The sequence below is a fragment of the Pseudorasbora parva genome, chromosome 4 (assembly GCF_024679245.1).
Source record: "Pseudorasbora parva isolate DD20220531a chromosome 4, ASM2467924v1, whole genome shotgun sequence".
NCBI classification, from domain to species: domain Eukaryota; kingdom Metazoa; phylum Chordata; class Actinopteri; order Cypriniformes; family Gobionidae; genus Pseudorasbora; species Pseudorasbora parva.
The window spans coordinates 2,296,900-2,316,588 of record NC_090175.1 but is presented as its reverse complement, the minus strand read 5'-3'; the positions used below and the strand labels follow the sequence as shown (position 1 = coordinate 2,316,588).

At 39.7% G+C, this 19,689-nt stretch overlaps 1 protein-coding gene across 1 annotated transcript; it reads left to right on the top strand.

Annotated features, from left to right (window-relative positions):
• Positions 1 to 2,627: 2,627 nt before the first annotated feature.
• Positions 2,628 to 6,548, top strand: LOC137072708 (uncharacterized). The gene is made up of 3 exons (XM_067440638.1): positions 2,628 to 3,169; positions 5,074 to 5,107; positions 5,212 to 6,548. Exons 1-3 carry the CDS (start codon positions 2,927 to 2,929, stop codon positions 5,643 to 5,645), a joined length of 711 nt encoding a protein of 236 aa, XP_067296739.1. The 5' UTR covers positions 2,628 to 2,926; the 3' UTR covers positions 5,646 to 6,548.
• The last annotated feature ends 13,141 nt before the right edge of the window (positions 6,549 to 19,689 follow it).

The window sequence follows — 19,689 nt, the reverse complement described above, 5'->3', positions numbered from 1 at the left end:
CAGGAATTACTTGAAGAACGTCAATACAGTAAATAGTGGCCTGATGAAAATACACTGTACCTTTTCTGAATATTTCTCAAAAACACTGGTTGGTATAGAAAAGTTTTCACTCTGAAATTGCAGACACATTGCACAATTACAGACACACTGCAAGTAACGCAGTGAGCTCAACATGGAATTTAGGAAAACTCAAATAAACCACTCCAAAATATTTTTTACTGTGTAAGTTTAGGGTTGCTTATGTATATATATAAACTTCAACTCGTGTCAAATAATGTGTGCATTTGTTTTTTACAGATGGGCTTTCCAAAATGTGTCTTGTTTACTTTTCCCCAAAGTACAACCTGATCACGGGTCTGGAAAATAAAAACAAAAAGACCCGTCCACATTCAGGAAGCGCTACAGAGCACTTTCAAAGGGGAAGCTGACAGAACTTAAATAGTGTAAAGATCTCATGTGATGAATGAATTACTGAAACACACACATACTCCCACACACACACACGCACACACAGCTGTGAAGATAACACATCTTGTTCAATGGGTCAGTGATGTCATGTGGGAAGAGATGGCAGTAAGTAAAGGATCTGAGAAAGTGACGCCTACTATGGGTATCCTGGTGCTTCACCTGTGGTGATGACATCACTTCCTGTTAATGCTCCGGCTCTCATGCACAGGTGAGAAAACTAGGCCCCTCCTCTTCCAGGCACACGGCTCTATTTTTAGGCAATATGAAAGGGGAAGTGATGTGAAATCACCTTGATGTTTACAAATCTGAGTTGCGTCAATGTATGGGAATGATGCGGTAATCAAAATGTGAAACTTTTAAACACTATCAGAGGAAATACATGCACGCATCAAAAGATTTTCAAGAATGTCTCAAAAAATGTCTTGACGTGACTGTTCAAGTGGAGTTCAAGTTAATGCTGGAGTAAAGTTCTTCTGATTTCATATAATTCAGCATTACCCCTCACACACTTGTGCTTGTACCAACATGTCATGCCAGTTATACATCATAACAGAATAATATTCCACTAAGGGGATCAGTTTGTCTGTGTCTGGACCGTTCAGGATATTTTGTTTGGGGCTAAAGTGTTAGCTCCATGACACACTGACAATGCTGACAGGTTTTCCTGTATGAATTAGCAGTGACAGATTTATTTCCAATTGTAAATACTGCAGCTCTTGTGGGCTGTTCCCGGTCTGCAGTGGTCAGTGTCTATCAAAAGTGCTCCAAGAGGACCAGTGGAGAACCGGCCACAGGGTCATGGATGCACGCGCTTCCTCCTGTATAACGTCAATAAATCTCACTCCAAGATTAACTCAAAAGTTGGCAGCCCTGGACTATTGTTGAAGGGCCACTTGAACAGTAAGAGGGTGAGCTAAGCAGTTTAACATTTAATATTTGACAACTCTTGACAACTCTTGACAACTCTACAATACAAATGTTAAACGATCAAACATAAATACCCAGTGATGCAAACTACTCACATTTTTGTCAAATTCCTCAGTTTCAAATAGAAAGTATAACATCATTTACTTAATTGATATATATATATATATATATATATATATATATATATATATATATATATATATATATATATATTTTTTTTTTTTTTTTTTTTTTTTTTTTTTTCAACACTGAGTCTAATACTACATCTATTTAACTATTTAAAATGTGTATTGGTCAATTGCAGGTAACTTTATTTCATTTTTTACATGTTTTCTCAGTCCTGTTACTCACTTAATTTTAAATAAATTATTGGTTGTATGTCAAAATATTAATAATTGTGACTAAAAACACTCTATATGAAGACAAGTTGCATTTTAATTAAATATATATATATATATATATATATATATATATATATATATATATATATATATATATATATATATATATATATATAAACAATGCCATTTATTATTTTATCAAAAAATAAAGTGCATAATGTTTTTTAGAATTTAATTTATTAAACAATTTTAGGAATGTGTTCAAGTGTGTGTGAGAGATTTATGTGTCGTAGGGATGTAATATCTAAAATGTGTATTTTACACCGATCAGGTGAAGTGTTCGACACAAAGCACAAACGCTTCACAACCAGTTTGAGGCGTCGACTCGGCCTCCTGATTCTCCAGATCTCAATCCAATCGAGCATCTGTGGGATGAGCTGGACAAACAAGTCCGATCCATGGAGGCCCAAACTCACATCTTACAGGACTTAAAAGATCTGCTGCTAACATATTGGTGCCAGATACCACAGCACACCTTCAGGGGTCGAGTGGAGTCAGTGCCTCGATGGGGACCAACACAATATTAGTCATAATGTTTAACCTGATCAGCGTATGACAGATTTGTTTTGTAAGCAGTGTCACGAAACAATGTTTTTGCTTTAAATGTAATGTTTTAAATGATATATATTTATTTTGCTCTCAGAGTAATAATACAAATATATCTCAGAGTTATGCTAATGCTCAAGCCTAATTATAGATGAACTCGGCGGAATGGCTCTCAAGCTGATGACTGATTTAAAGCGCATTATTGGAAACACAGCAGCACACAGAGGCACAACGCGTGAGAAACACAAGAGTGTGAAATACAGATGTGAAGGGATAGATGTAGGATATATTCCATGAAAGAGCGAGCGGAATAAGGAGCCAGTCACAGAAATTCACACTTCATATTCCTCCCGCTTTCCACCTCCGTTTGCGCAAGAGCGAAAGGAGCGGAAAGTCAGTCGGTTTTTCTCTCTTTCTCTGTCTCTCTTTCTCTCTCTTGTGTGTGGGTGTGAGGAGGAGGTGACGAGGGAAACCCGTTGGCTCCTCCTCCATCGCCTGCTTATAAATCTCGCTATGCCTCCAGTCAGAAGAGTTGCACCTGCTGTGTGGATTTATACCGGCTTTTACACGGCTTGTTTCTGGAGATGACCGCGTCCGCTGATGTCGAGAGCCAGTCGGCCTCCGAGCGCACCCGCAGCCGGTGTCTGGACACCTTCCTCACCGTGTCCGTCATCGCGCTCTTCATCATGTTCGCGATCGCGCTCGCGGGCGCGCTGTGGTTCGCCAAGCACATCGAGAGCGAGATCAACGGGAGAAAAGCAGAGGAATTACACGGGTCGACGGACTCTTTGATCTCGGAGTTCCCTGGCAGCGAAAACGCCTATAAGGTGAGTGTTCAACTTAGACGTGACATGTTTTTATTACTAGAATAGACCTTGAAGTAGACCTGATGGTTTTGAACGCACCAGTCGTCGGTTATCAGAAGTGCACTGGGTTCAATAATATTAATGCGATGCGACAATAACACTAGTGGAGCAGCTTTGAGTTTTAAAATCATCTGTCATGAAAGTAAAGAACGTTTACAATTGCAAATAAATAAATGCATTTCTTTAGAGTTATGAAAAGTTATTATTTCTGGGAAACTTTGCCATGAGGCAACGCTGTACCACAATGGAAATAATAATAATAATAATAATAATAATAATAATAATAATAATAATAATAAAGTTATGTTTCTAAAAACAGTCTACTTGCCATAAGTAACTTTGCAACGACATGCTAACTAACTCTCATTACACTGTAAATTAAATATCTGTGTATTCATGCAATTTAATTCACAGAAAGTCAACTTGGGCAACTGGAAAAAGTTCATCAAATCAAAAGATGTGATCAGTCACTAGAAAATGTTCATTTGGAAATTGGATTTAAATTAATTTTTTATTTTATTATTTTACAGTGTAGAGTATAAATAGACTGGCAGGTCATGGTTATGTGTGTTAGGGTTTGGGTTAGTTCGACCAAGTTACCTATAGTCAGTATAATGTCTGTCGGGGGACCAATAAAATAAAGTTTGGGTAAATATTAATCAGAGAGTCTAATAATACTCTAATGACAGTTAGTTGACATGAAGTTGCAAAGTTACGTACACTCTAAAAAATGCTGGGTTAAAAACAACCCAAGTTGGGTTGAAAATGCACCAACCCAACAATTGGGTTGTTTTAACCCAATGGTTGAGTTGTTCTTACCCAGCAATTGGGTTGTCTTAAGCAACATTTAACCCAACCACTGGGTTAAAACAACTCAACCATTGGGTTAAAACAACCCAATTGTTGGGTTGGTGCATTTTCAACCCAACTTGGGTTGTTTTTAACCCAGCATTTTTTAGAGTGTATAGATAGTAGAATGTCTAAAGTGGACCATTAAAATAAAATAAAGTGTTACCAAAAGTTTTTCTGTAAAATATTTTCTTTTCTATATGAATGCACATTTCTTTTGGAAATTGGTAGATTTATATACTTGACACCAAAAATAAGTCCCTATCATTTAACCTAAGCAGAATTCCTGACTTTTCATATATCGCCCTCTCTGTCAAATATTGCTCATTTATTTCTCCACTGAGATCAGAAAACATCTGACTGCTATTCCACTGCGGGACAGCGCTGCCAACACTCATATCATTTACAGCAAAACTATGTCAACAAAGTTGATTTGTGATTAAAAATAAATGGCAACCTAGAATAAGGTTTAAAAGTTAACATTACTTAACTAACAACGATGAACTAATACAGTAACACATGCACTGCTCTCGGTTAGTTCATGTTAGTTAATACATAAACTAATGTTAACTTATCACCATTATTCTTAAGTGTTACCATATATAGCATTAATGTATCAAAAATGCTGCAAAACTTCCCCTTGAGATGAGACGATTAGACACTAGGGTTGATTTCTGGAGAATTAGGGGTCTTCCGTGTGAGGAGAGTTTCAGGGAGACGTTGAACTGTTGTTTGAGTTAATAAGTGAAGAATCATCTCGAGAGCCCTTTAGAGTTCAAACGGGCTCCTGAGGAATGAGTCAGAGCCGTTCTCTCTAACATGACCCCATTCATAGCAGAAGAGGGGCAGACGGGTCACACCCTTGGCAGATGCACTAGAATAGACCCGAGCGAATGGGCGACTCCAATCTTATTGGGGAGCACAGACGGTTCATTCATCTCTACTTTCCCTGCAGGTGTGAAAGGTTGTTGAATCTGTTTCTAATGGGGGTTTTGTCTCTTGTTTTTTTTTTGTAGATGCAGAATTTTGCTTACCTGAGGGCCAATGAAAGTAAGTTTCTTCCCATTATATCTCAGACATTCGATAATGGTGTAAAACTCAGTATAGACTTGTATTTAAAACATAAACACTAAAGGTCTGTCTTTACCCCGCAGGTGAACTGAAAAACGCTCACGTGATGGCGTGGGAATCTATCCCGTCTGGAACGGGTCACACCGTCGGCTCGCTCTTCGACTATCATGACACACAGAGAGCACTGAGAGTGAAGAACAGTGGGAGCTACTTTCTCTACGTCAAACTCAGTCTATCCTGCTCAGGAGTGTGTCAGCCTGGCGAGTTCACCGTCAGCTTTAAGACCCAAGAAAATAACAGCCCAAAGCTGACCTGCACCGTCACAATGTCTAAAGGGAACAGAGAGGAGCCTTTCAGCCAGACTTGCTGGAGCGTCGTCACTTTTCCAGAAAAAGATTACCGCCTCATGGCTAAATCAACATTTCCGGGCAAACTGGACAACTGGAAACTGGAGATGAACGAATCTGGATTTGGGATGTTTCTCGTGGACGGAGTACAGGCAGTTCATCATACGTGACCGAACTGACTTCGGAGCGCTCTCCACTTTTGGTGCTCTCAGTACTGTTTTAATACTCTGATGAGCGGGTCCAGGCGGAGTCCACTAATGTCCTGAACTATCTTGGCTAATTTGGGAATGCTTTCAGCTACCATAAAGACTGGCACTTTAATATGTTAGCCACAATATTCAGATGGGTTCTGCCAAATTTGGCAGGTTTTCCTCTACAAGAAAAGACCATAAAATGCAAAGACGTTAACAGACTCGGTCTGGGGCTGAGCCGCGTCTGCAATGCTCTTTAAGCACTATTTATAATTTAAAAATATTTATATGTGTTTAACATTTTAAAGAAGTGTAATATTTATATATTGTTTTTTATATTATGTGTTAAACAGCTGTAGATATCACTACGTGTGTGCAATGTCAGGCCTGGTGATGGCGGTACGACTGTACTGTGTGTGTCCATCGCTGAAATAACACTGTAAAAAAATCCAACTTATGTTTTGTATGACAAATTCAGCTTTTAAAGTTTATTCAACTATTTACCATAAGACTTGAGATAACCAAAAACATCTTGTAAAACTATTGACCCTAAGTTGAGAAAACTGAAAACTGTTCAGCAGCTGGTTGCCTTAAACTTTTACGTTTTCTCAACATTGTTTTGTACAGTGAACACGTGGTTATCGCGTGACTCACGCCTCGACACTTGTGCCTTAACTAGTGTACTAAGTGCCTCATTTAGGTCTGAACGATCACTGTAAAAGCTGCATGTGTGAATGAATGTGAGCATCTCTTCACACACAGGTTGTGAAGGAGAGCAGTGTCTGAAGGCTAACAAACTCAGGAACTCTAGAGATGAATGTAACGACAATGTGTGAAATGCTTTATTTTGTATACGATATTTAATAAAACATGTTAATTTGACTTAACTGTGGGGTGTTTGTTGGAAAACCAGGGTATTAGCTCACAAGCATTAGCAGCTGATAAAAATATGGATTACACTTTAGAATAATGGTCGCTATAAATACGTAACTCTGCAGGAAGTAGTGCAGGACTAATGCGTAGCACTACAGTAACACTTCAGCTACTGCTGTTAACTAATACAGAAACAAGCTCAACTAATCAGTAAGTAACATCGAATTCAGGACTGAGATAGTTCCTTATTAGGTAATCAATAATTAGTCATTGGGATTGCATCATTAACAACTAATAGGTAGCTATGACAAATGATAAAGAATTACTAATCACAACATTAATGCATCACTCAAGTGTTACCTAGTCATTATGCAGGAGCTACTAATGATTTCATTTCATTGTTTTAAAGTGAAAAACACCTCTTTCACTATAAAATAATGCTCCAGATCACTAGCAGTTCTTGAAGATGTCTTTTTACTTAGAACATGGTCATAAATGCATCCGTAATTACTCACCATAGACACTCTTCAGGGACTACTGGTGATCTGGACCATTATATAAAAAGAGTAACTAGGTATTGAGTAATTAGTGATGCATTTTATGACTATATTCAGAGTAAGAATGATGACTGATTAAGTCTCAGACATGCGATAATGTTCTCTATAATTGGTCAGTTAGTTAATAGTTATTATTGAGGCTAATCTCAGTCAGTAATTATTGATAACTTAAGGATCTATCTCCTAAATTCGATGTTACTTACTGATTAGTTGAGCTTGTTTCTGTATTAGTTAACAGTAGTAGCTGAAGTGTTAATGTAGTGCTACGCATTAGTCCTGCAGAGTTATCTATTAATAACGGACCGTTATTATAAAGTGCTACCGAAATATGTTCTAAGAACGTTTTGCTAATGTTCCCATTAAGTTATGAAAATATTATTTCTAAATGTTCTCAGAATGTTCAAAATGTCAATGTTTTAAAATGTATATTCTTGGTTATGTGAATGCTCCATTTAATCATTTTTGGGGGAAAAAATTGTATTGTTACTTTTGAATGTTAACCAAATGTTAACATTCAAAAAATTATTCAAAAAATAAATGACATTTTTTTTAAATGCTGGAAAAAATGCTCCGTGAATGATTTATAAATGACGTTTTTTTTATGCTGATGTTTAAAGACCAGATATATTTGAGCAAAAATTCTATCAACGTTACTGGGAGAACCTTGCCACCATGTTAGCCAAAGTGTGTGGTGTTTGTTGAAAACCAGGCTATTAGCTCACAAGCATAAGGTAATAATGGATGACATTAGCATCATGTCCCCAGCTGACAAAAGAACGTTTTACTTAAGTTCCCACTAACTTATGAAAGTTTTGTTTCTGAATGTTCTCAGAATGTTCAAACTGTAAATGTTTTAAAAATGTTTTTTTTTTGTGGTAATGTGAAATTTAAGGGAACGTTTCATTTGAAAATTAAAAAAAATCTGGAATGTTACTTTTGGATGTTCACTGAAACAAGTTTAAAAATGTCCAATTAAAACATTTCAGGAAAAATTATGTATAAATAATGTTTTGTGCTAACTTTATTAAAGACCAGATACATTTGAACAAACGTTCTAATAATGTTTCTGGAAGAACATTTAAAATGCCATTAAAGCTGCAGGCAGCGATGAAAGAGCCCTCGTACCCGGGGCCAATGCCACCTGGTGGCGTCAGGAAAACTCTGAACACATCACTGGGTGACATGCATTTAAACGGTACATTTAGGAGAAATATGGCAAAGTCACTTTGATGTGCCACACTTCCTGTTGCCAACAGGTGGTGCTATGACTGTAACTAAATATTGGAATGTACAGGTCCTTCTCAAAAAATTAGCATACTGTGATAAAGTTCATTATTTTCCATAATATAATGATAAAAATTAAACTTTCATATATTCTAGATTCATTGCACACCAACTGAAATATTTCAGGTCTTTTATTGTTTTAATACTGATGATTGCGGCATACAGCTCATGAAAACCCAAAATTCCTATCTCAAAAAATTAGCATATCATGAAGCGGTTCTCTAAACGAGCTATTAACCTAATCATCTGAATCAACTAATGAACTCTAAACACCTGCAAAAGATTCCTGAGGCTTTTAAAAACTCCCAGCCTGTTCATTACTCAAAACCGCAATCATGGGTAAGACTGCCGACCTGACTGCTGTCCAGAAGGCCATCATTGACACCCTCAAGCGAGAGGGGAAGACACAGAAAGACATTTCTGAACGAATAGGCTGTTCCCAGAGTGCTGTATCAAGGCACCTCAGTGGGAAGTCTGTGGGAAGGAAAAAGTGTGGCAAAAAACGAGAAGAGGTGAGCGGACCCTGAGGAAGATTGTGGAGAAGGACCGATTCCAGACCTTGGGGGACCTGCGGAAGCAGTGGACTGAGTCTGGAGGAGAAACATCCAGAGCCGCCGTGCACAGGCGTGAGCAGGAAATGGGCTACAGGTGCCGCATTCCCCAGGTCAAGACACTTTTGGGCTACAGAGAAGCAGCACTGGACTGTTGCTCAGTGGGCCAAAGTACTTTTTTCAGAAGAAAGCAAATTTTGCAGAGTCTGGAGGAAGACTGGGGAGAAGGAAATGCCCAAATGCCTGAAGTCCAGTGTCAAGTCCCCACAGTCAGTGATGGTCTGGGGTGCCATGTCAGCTGCTGGTGTTGGTCCACTGTGTTTTATCAAGGGCAGGGTCAATGCAGCTCGCTATCAGGAGATTTTGGAGCACTTCATGCTTCCATCTGCCTAAAAGCTTTATGGAGATGAAGATTTGGTGTTTCAGCACGACCTGGCACCTGCCCACAGTGCCAAAACCACTGGTCAATGGTTTACTGACCATGGTATTACTGTGCTCAACTCTCCTGACCTGAACCCCATAGAGAATCTGTGGGATATTGTGAAGAGAAAGTTGAGAGACGCGAGACCCAACACTCTGGATGAGCTTAAGGCCGCTATCGAAGCCTCCTGGGCCTCCAGAACACCTCAGCAGCGCCACAGGCTGATCGCCTCCATGCCACGCCGCACTGAAGCCGTCATTCCTGCTAAAGGATTCCCCACCAAGTATTGAGTGCAGAACTGAACATAATTATTTGAAGTTTGACTTTTTTTGTATTAAAAACACTTTTCTTGTATTGGTCGGATAAAATATGCTAATTTTTTGAGATTTTGGGAATTTTGGGTTTTCATGAGCTGTAAGCCAAAGTCATCAGTATTAAACAATAAAAGACCTGAAATATTTCAGTTGGTGTGCAATGAATCTAAAATATATGAAAGTTTAATTTTTATCATTACATTATGGAAAATAATGAACTTTATCACAATATGCTAATTTTTTGAGAAGGACCTGTAGAAGTCTTCAGGCCAGGACTCTTATCAAACATGTAAAGTTTGGGGCAGATCAGACATTGTGGGCCCTATCTTGCACCCAGCGCAATTGACTTTGTACACCGACGCATGTGTCATTCCTATTTTGCACCCGCGCAAAGCGCGCTTTTCCCTCCACAGAAGCACGTCGCTAAACTAGTGAATGAACTTGCGCTCCCTGGGCGGTTCAGCGCAAAAAAGGAGGCGTGTTCCGGCGCAAACAATCCCTGGTGCTATTTTGCTGTTCCATTAATCAGTTGCGCCACTGACCAGAAAAACCCCAGTCTAAAGTCAGTGGCGCGTTGCGCGTTGTTCATTATGCTATTTTAAGGGCGCATGCCTGACCATAATGTATAGCGTGCCGAATGCGCATACACTTTGCTCATGAAATCGACAAAGATGCAACAGTTATTTTTGCAAATCATAAATTGTTACACTAAAACAAATATTAACACATTGTGGTGTGCCACAAAGATGTGAAAAAATAGGCATAAATCTAGCTTACAAATTATTCAGGCTAACTGTAGTAATGAAGGATCAGACCTGTTTGCCCAATAGTGGCAAGACATATATGAATATAAGGACATCTGACAAATTGGTTTGTCCGTCAAGAACCAGGAAAAAAAATCGACTGGAAAACTAAAAAGCTGTTTAACCGACGCTATTTTGGGTGGGTTTCTCCATCCCCATACAACACAACTTCTCTGTCTTTCACTCCCTTACGAAAGGACAATATATTTACCAATATATTACTTGAAATATATTTTAATATATTGTATTATACTTGTATTCATGTAATATATTGCAAAATATACAAATGATTGCCGCTTTCAATATATTGCAATGTATTGAAAGATATAAATATTAATTCCCATATATGTTAATATATTGCCTAATGTATTGCATGAAATTTTCCAATATACTGCAATATATTTTTGTTTCGTAAGGGCTGCTCTCACAAGAGCATCAGACTCCTCGGCTGTGAACCGCTCCTGGCGTGCGCCTGGTAAATACGCCATAATAATAGCGACCCATAATGGAACTTGCGCAGCTGCTTTTAAAGGGAATGTTGGATGACGCTCTGATTGGTTTATTCACGTTACGCCCAAACCACACCTCTGAATAATGAAGATACTTCAGACCAACCCATTTTAGATTTGCGCAAGAGCCATTTATCCCGCCGGGAAAATAGCAACAGCGCCGAGACCCGCCCACAAAGTTACTTGCGCTTCGCGCTTTGACACTTGCGTTTCAGATCGTTAAAATAGGGCCCTGTATGTCTTAACAACAACTTCATGTTTCTTGGCAAAACACCAGATTTTGTGAGGCCGCCACGGACACACCATTCAACAAAAACTCAAGATATTCACAATGTAACATCACCAAGACCTTAGGAAGAGTTTGTTAAAGTACAATGTCTGGAAATGGCAAAAACTGCAAAAATCTTGCAGAGCAAATCCAAAATATCTCACTTCCTGTTGGTTTCATGTTTTAAATCTATGGACTTTAGTGTAGGTATTGTTATTATATTTTCATACATGCATGTGCATGCAATGCTAACAGTGGTTGATTGAAATATTATAGGTGGTGCTATCGTGCCCTTTTGCCATGTCTAATTCTGAAACTCATATCAGATGTAAATGTCCGCCACTTCTGACGTGTGTGCAAAGTTTCATGAGTTTTCGAGCATGTTTCGGCAACCATTTCAGAGAAGAGGAAGGATAGGCTGAAAAATGTCAATAGGGTCCTCATAGCATTGGTGCTCGAGCCCTAAATAGATATATGCAACAGTGAAATGGATTTGTTGAGAAATGTTCGAGTTCATATTGAGATCTCTGGCATGTTTATGTAAATTATTTTTAAGAACCGTGGCTCACTCTTAAAAATAAAGCTTGACCATCCATTGAACCGTGCCAAAAAAGATTATTTATATTATTAAAATGTTCTTCAAACCAAGAAAAAAAAAGGTTAACGTGAAGGTTCTTTGGAGAACCAAAAATGATTAATCTATGGCTTTACTCCTCTCAGAACCTTTGATTTTAAGAGTGTGGGAGATTGAAGGAGCACACAAATCTCCTTTTAAATGTGTGTTCCTGCCTGGGAGAACCAGCTCTCATGGGTGACTTTCTTTCCTCTGGTTAGGTTTCATCAGACCCTGTGGGAGGAAAGTTTTGCCAGATCCAGGTCATCTCGCCTACGTCACTTACTGTCAGAAGCGCTAGAGAAAGTTTCAGTCCTCACCGCATACTGACACATCCGCACAATACACAACAAACAAACAAACAATCAATCGGGTGCTTGAGAACGAATGTACTTCAAGATATTATCCGTAGAAGAAACAAAACTTCAGAGAGCTTCTTCTAAATAAAGTTTGCAATAAATCAGACTGACCTATCATCAACTATCACCTCAAGGACAAATTATTGCTTTGAGTTTCTCAAACGGATGTTACAAATGTGGGCATCATATGCAGAGCACCCGGAAACAACATGAGTCAGTGCGAGATTCACTTCATAACGTCTGACTGGAACCGAGTTCATGAAACTGAGTCTGCAGGAGATGCTACACAGAACTCAACGTGAGTCAAAGTGGACTTTCTCTGTGTGTGTTTCTGGTCTTATAGTGAGCTATTCACGTTATCCCAAAGACCATTCGAAAAGTTCTTGCTCCACACCTCATATCTCATCTGGTGTCATTGATCCCATTTGAATTACTGCTTGAAAACATCACATTGTGGAATTTGTATTATCAGTCCTTATTTAGCCAATCATTCTTTACAGATGACGTGGTGTGTTTGGACAGAAGATGAGACTGAGTTCTTTATTAAACTCATAAAAGTCAATAGAATTACAGGAATACTAGATTCTAAACAAAGAAATGCCACATTATCATAAAGATCATGACGCAGAAATGAGAAACACACACAAACACATCATATGTGACGCTCACAACTGTAAGGTGCTTTCCTTACCATTCATGCTAAGATTCTGCCTACATCTCCTTAAATTAGTGTGGTGCCTGGGATATACATAAATCTACCAACATACATAGCATCATTTTTGGAATGACTTTTCACGAGGGGAAAAAAATTAGTCACAAAAAATTGGTTAATGGAAACGCTGAACATTTAGAAAATGTAGCAAAAACGTTTTGTGTAAATCTGTAATGGAAACGCGGCTTGTGAAGTGGAGCAGGACAGCATCCCACCCGTCCTTGTTTTGGATTCTCATCCATGGACGAATGTTTTTAGGCGTGGGATTGGGCATTTTTATTGTGTGATAAATATAAGTAACACAGCAAAATGATTCATATGCTTATTGTCTCCAAATTATGACCAGAAATGGGTAAATATTAAGTCTGCTGTTTAAAACCAATAAAGAACCAATGTAGAAGAATAGTTATAATGTGCAATTAGCGGGGGACTCTGCATATTTGTGCAGTGTGAGCAGGTCAAAAAATCAATTCCGATTTGAAGCTTGTGACATATAAACGTCAACTCGTCTCGTCAACTCGATCGCTTTGTTTAGAATCAATTCAGTCCAAGTGCCCAACCAAAGGAAACAATGATCTCCATAATGGTGACAAACAAAAACATATCAGGAAAATCGACATCAGTTCATGAAGTCAGCTCATGTGATGTTCTCTCTTCGCTGTATTGACAATTCTATGCTGAGTCCAGAACACAGCTGTACAGCTCAAATTGTTTGATGAATCCCGTTAGGATTTTGTCCAGGGACGAATGCAAACTTACATGTTGGTCTACAAAAATATGTCATCCCTTCAGCCATACGAGTGTTAAAGATTTCTATAAGATACAGACAAGTTACGTGGAACAACCTACAAATCCGAGCATAAACCCTCCAGACAAAATACGACAGCGTCTGAGACTCAACAAGCAAGCGTGATTTGCCAATACAAATAATAAATAAATAACTTTTGTCTTACCTGATGCAGGCCCAGTTCCAGAATCAGATGACAGATACCCCTTTTCCACCAGCTGGTGTGCTGGTTCAGAGCCAGAGCCTAGTTTCAAATCGGTTCTTTGTATTTCCACAGCCAAAGCACCAGCTCCGTGCCAGAAAAAGTGGTTCTTAAGTAGCACCAAAACATTGCTGGGCTAGAAGTAAGAACCACTTGCATCAGTGGGTGCAGAGTTAGCGTGACTAACACAAACTTGTGACCGCCATTTTTTAAATAGCAGCTAAGCAAGGTTATAGCTGTTCGATTGTAATCTCCGTCTATACTAATCATGGTGAGCTGCACGAATGCGTTGGATTCGCGGAGTTTTGATGCCGATGTAGGATCATAAAGCCATGAGCAATTGAAACGCTGTGTAGCACGATCGCCAAAGTACAAAGTACAGCGAGTGCACACGACTCCATATGCTTTTGAATCGCTCACGCGGTATTTTGATATCATACACGGATCGATCTGAGCAGCGCCGATACATCTCAAACAAGCCTGGAGTGTTTGTGTTTCCCGCTGCCTCACTAGCGTTACTGAGAGATAGATGAGACGTATACAGTGACGTAAGACCTGGCTCTGTGCTGGCTCTCTAGCCTGTGGAAAGACAAACCCGTTCTTAAAGGCTCGTCAGTCAAACCAGCTCAAAACTGGAACTAGCACTGGCTCTGAACTTGTACCCGGTTCATTCTGATGGAAAAGGGGGTAAGAGGAAGCCTGACAAGCCAGACCCACACCAAGATGTTTGGTCTGGAAACTTCCCATTGACGGCTCAATCCGAGGGGCGGATAAACGGTTGTCTTTCAAACTCCCTCTGCACGCGATAGGATAGCGCTACACCAACCAGAGCAACGAAGGTGAAGGAGAGCTCGCTGACAGATTAAACATTCGCCGTATCCGGTCGGCAAAACTCAGAACACATCTTCCCTTCTTCAGAATGACTTCAGTGCCGTTCTTTGTTCTTCTTCCAGAGTTGCGGTCAAAGCTGATTCGACAGACCGCCGTTCGCCAGTTTCTGTGTTTACTAGAAGCACGCAAACGCAACTCGGCCGTCATTATGTTAAGCCCCACCCACCGACTCTATACACAGTGTGATTGGCCCGACCAGAGTTTGCCGTTTACAGCTCAAAAGTGTATTAAGAGTTGCTAGACGACACACACGGGCAGATTAGATTTGCTGCCGCTAGGGTGCGTCTAGATCTCTAGGCTGGGTAAGAGAGTGCGTCTGAATTTAGTGAGGGCATTTTTGTTCCATTCTGCTATCTCTGTGTCAATCATTAAAATTTCAAGAGTGAATCCCGCATTTATATGTGGCTCGGCCTATAAGTTTTGATGCGTATACATGGCTGCATCTCAAGCATGGAAAACATGTTTTATTCAAATGCTTAAAATATATTACATTAATTATTATATCGCCTCGACAGCAAAGAGCGCTCCCTTTATAATCTAAAAAAACTGTGACTCGTTCAAGTAACAATCTCGTTTAATCAATGAAGCTGACGGCACAGAGAATCTCTAATTTGATGTCCCACATGATGCCTACACTTTGTTAGAGAGGATTTGTGAGTGTGCAGACCTCAAAACTTAAGTGGTGAGTGGATTCTAACTTAAACACCTGTGACTGGATTCATTGCTCAAAAACTGAGCCTAACCCTCCCAAAGCATTCATCTTGACAACACCTCCATTCAGCTGCTTTCTATTAATGCACCAACCTGCAGGATCTGATGCCAGTAGCAGTAAGTGCTTTATCTGTGATTAATCCTGTTCACTTGATTCTCTGTGGTCATTCTCAGTTTCTCTGGAAAGAATTACAGCGCAGAAGGACAGTGGATGACTATAAAGATTGAGAAAGAGTCAGACTGTATCTCTAACCGCGCCTGACAGTCTTCCTGTTGGAAGAGGAATGCCAAGTCAATTCCCAAAAGTCTGCAGACTTTGAGGAGTATTTCATGCCCTTTTAGTATAAGCAAGATGTGATGTGGCGGCTGTGAACACTAATAATGCGATAAATACACTTCGGAGCCCACATATGCAGAACACTGAGAATGTAAATGTGATTACGCACATAATCTGAGTGGCTATAACTCCAGAAATATACATGGAGTTTTTAAAACGCTTTAACAGCATTTCTTCCATTCTCAGTGTTATTACCACAAACGCACATGTGTTCATGCACAGATTTGAAAGTGTAGTGGAGCAGAAAAAGCCACACAGCTTGTGCTCGCAGCTTTATATGGCATGGATATCCTGTGGTTACTGATGGTCTAGAACAGACACACGACAGACACAACAAACAGACATTTGCATTTCAAATCTTTTCTTTGTGCTGCAGGTTAAAGTCACCATGGAATCAAAATGGACAAATCTTGTTTTTTGGTTATGGAATATTAAAGGAATATATCGGTGCACATCACTAATGTTTTAATACTCTTGAATCAGAATAACTTAATCTCTTCTCTGATGACGAGGACAGGGCAACCTGTCAATCACATGAGCTCCACAAATAGCAAACCACAACCCTTCAATCAACGCATCAAGTCCCGCCCTACATTTGTTCTCGTTTGAGAAGCATTTATCTCAGATATACGGTACAATAGTGAAGAAACGACCAGCATAACTTCTGTTCATAGTTATGAGGACTTTGCTGATGGCTTGTAAATACCATAATCGACGCAATTCACAACTGGACGTGTAAACGTAGCAGTGACTGTTATAGATGAACAAGCCACAGTTCTGAGACACGTCCTTCTCCTGCTTCAAAAAAATAAATACAAATAAATAAAACATTTTTAAAAAAACACCATAAAGACAAACAGTGTTCCTGATAATCACACTGAATAAATCAGGAGATTATGAGCAGATTTGCAGTCTCTGCTGAAGGAAGTTCAATGGTTCGCGTCTGCCACCTGTTGATGGATGTGGAGAAGTGAAACACTCTTGGTACTTGCAGCTTTCATTTCAGCACTAACATATGCACATAGATGGTAAATCTCAAGTAAACCCTAATGTATCATTGTTTTCAGACAGATACTCTCACAGTATAGCAGCTGTATTCACACTCCACACCAGACCAGACCAACAATGTTCAAAAACAGGTACTGCAGGCCGTGTTCCTAGAGCAATATCTGTGGTGCTGGAACAGCGCATCAGAAAGTTAAACTGATTTATATCAGTCTATTATTCCATCTGGAAAATACGCTTATAGGCGTGTTCATGGTTTTGGCAGGACTGTGTTAGGTTGACAGGAATATTGTTCCGCACCTATACTTGTCTTTCTGGATTTGGTCTCCCTTGGTATGGTCTTAAAGGAACCGCCTGATGTTTGGAAAGAAACTAGCAGCAAGTTTTTCTTTCTTTCTCATGCCTTTTATCTTTTCTCTAACATAAAGAAATGAGAAGAGAGAATGGTCTCGGTCGAGTCGATTGCGTATGAAGACAGAAAGTTTCTGGAAACTTCCACCAAAAAGCCAGAAAAGTGCTGAATCAGAAGGCTTCTCACCACCCCCGTCTCTCACTCTCGTTCTCCATTCTCTCTCTCACTACATCCTCTCACCCCTTCCTACCTCACTAAATCAAACTCTCTACAGGAAAATACAGACTCCATGTATAGACTATCTTATGAAAATTGTCTAATTAAAATGATCAGAAACAACTAGAAACACTGTATTATGTATGCCAGATAAGTACTTTGGTGGCCATTTTGTAAAGAAAAACAATGCGCCTGTGCACATACGTACGCACTTGCCTAGACCAGGGGTGTCCAACTCTGGGCCTGAGGTTCTACCACCCTGCAGATTTTAGCTCCAACCTGAATCACACACACCTGAACCAGCTAATCACGGGGTTCAGGGCTGCTTGATGATTACAGACAGGTGTGTTGGAGCAGGGTTGGACATTGCTGCTAAACACGTAAACACGTAGACTAAACACGTAACGCTTACATTATGCTGTCACTGTTCTCATAGATAACACGTTTTTCTTGAAGTTTAAATGAAGATGATTACAGTATCATTTCGAAAATACTTCTGCATTCTCAAGCCACCAAACACTGTTGCCATGCAAATTAAAGTCCAGAACGGATTGAGAGTTTTCTATTTTAGTTGAAAATGGTGTTGTGTAAGTGGCCCCAAAAGTAAATAACAACGGAAATGAATCAAAAACTATTGCTGAACAATAGCTTTTTTTCCTAGAGCTGATGTACAGCCAAAACAATCTCTTCTCCATTCATTTCCTACTGTAAGCCACTTTGACATGTATTCGTCCCAAACCGTCGCGGTGCATACAGACGAATACAGTCAGTCACAGGCGATCCACACCCCAGTCCAAGAGGGGCAGAAGAAGAGACGATCTACACACCAACCCAAAACAAGATGCATGCAAGAGCTTACGAGGAGCCTATACACTGGCAGGACGTGGCATCCTGGCGGTTTTCTTTATTTTACAAATGCACAATGATTTGTTTTTAAAGTGCAGACCCTTTACCATTTCAAATGATGTCTTATCTGTGTGACCATAAGTTACGGAATTGTTTCCGCTGTTGTAATGAGGCAACTAGGCAGAAAAAGGAACTATCTACCCGTCTGTCTGTCTGTGTGTCTGTCTGTCTGATATCAAATGAAGAGCAGGGCTGTTGGAACATGTGACTCAGTGTTCTACTTCCTGTCGCATACAGGTGCAGTGTGAGCGGCTGCTGAAGGAAACCACCAGGTGTGTAATGTACAGAGATGCCATGTCACCACGACCACACAATACAAAGAGCTTTTAGTGTGCAAGAGCAACTTTAATTTAGAGCCCGCAGATTCATACTTACCCTCTAACTACACGGATAATTACCCCTTAATTATAAAATACTTACAGTATAAACAATTTGTTAATTCTCCTGATAGTTACCCCTTTATTCACCCAATATTACATATTGTTCCCTTATACCTACAACTACTTACTTCATAGTTACACTATAATTTTCGAAAGTTATGCTGTAACTATGCCGTAATCTAAAGCGTTACCGGTTTATCTATAGACAGTCATGTTTGAGATGTTTGCACTTAAAAAAACACAGGAACTCTGATCTAAAGTGCCTCACTGAGGTCAAGTTGATATAGATGATTGTGTATTAGGTTGTGCCTCATCCCAATTTGGTTTTCCATTCACCTCAGTAACAGTGTTTTTTGCACACAAAAAACGATTACCTTTGAGTCTCATCCCCCATGTGGATCAGCGGTTCCCAAACTCTTGAGTGAACTGAAGAACACTCTTAGATATCAAGTAATGCTCAAACCTTTTAAGGCACGGTTTTATTTTAGGTTTGTATTTACATTTCTGTTAACCTGAGGAGGGAAAACCTATGGTAGTGAAACACAGCCCATGTTTCCCAAGCTATGCTGATGTGTGCAATTTCTACTACACACTAATTTACTTTTCGTTCTGCTATTTCCTTGTGACTAACCTGAGCTGTGATGTCAAAAGCAGCAGAAAAGGAGAAGAGTCTCCAAGAAAGAGTCAGTCGCTGGCACATCTCTTGAGTGTATCTGTGATTTCACCTGTTCGCATGACTCTCTGTGGTCATTCTCCTCAGTTTCTCTGGAAAAATTGCCACACAGAAGGACAGTGAATGACTAAAGAGATTGAGAAAAAGTCGGATTGTATCTCTAACCAAGACTGTGACTCTTCCTTTTGGAGGTCTCTTGAGCTCAGGGAAGTGAGGTTTACACACACCTCTCTTACTGGCCCACGTTACACTCACCCCTAAACCTCACTTCTATCCAGGTTACAGCACCAAATATAACC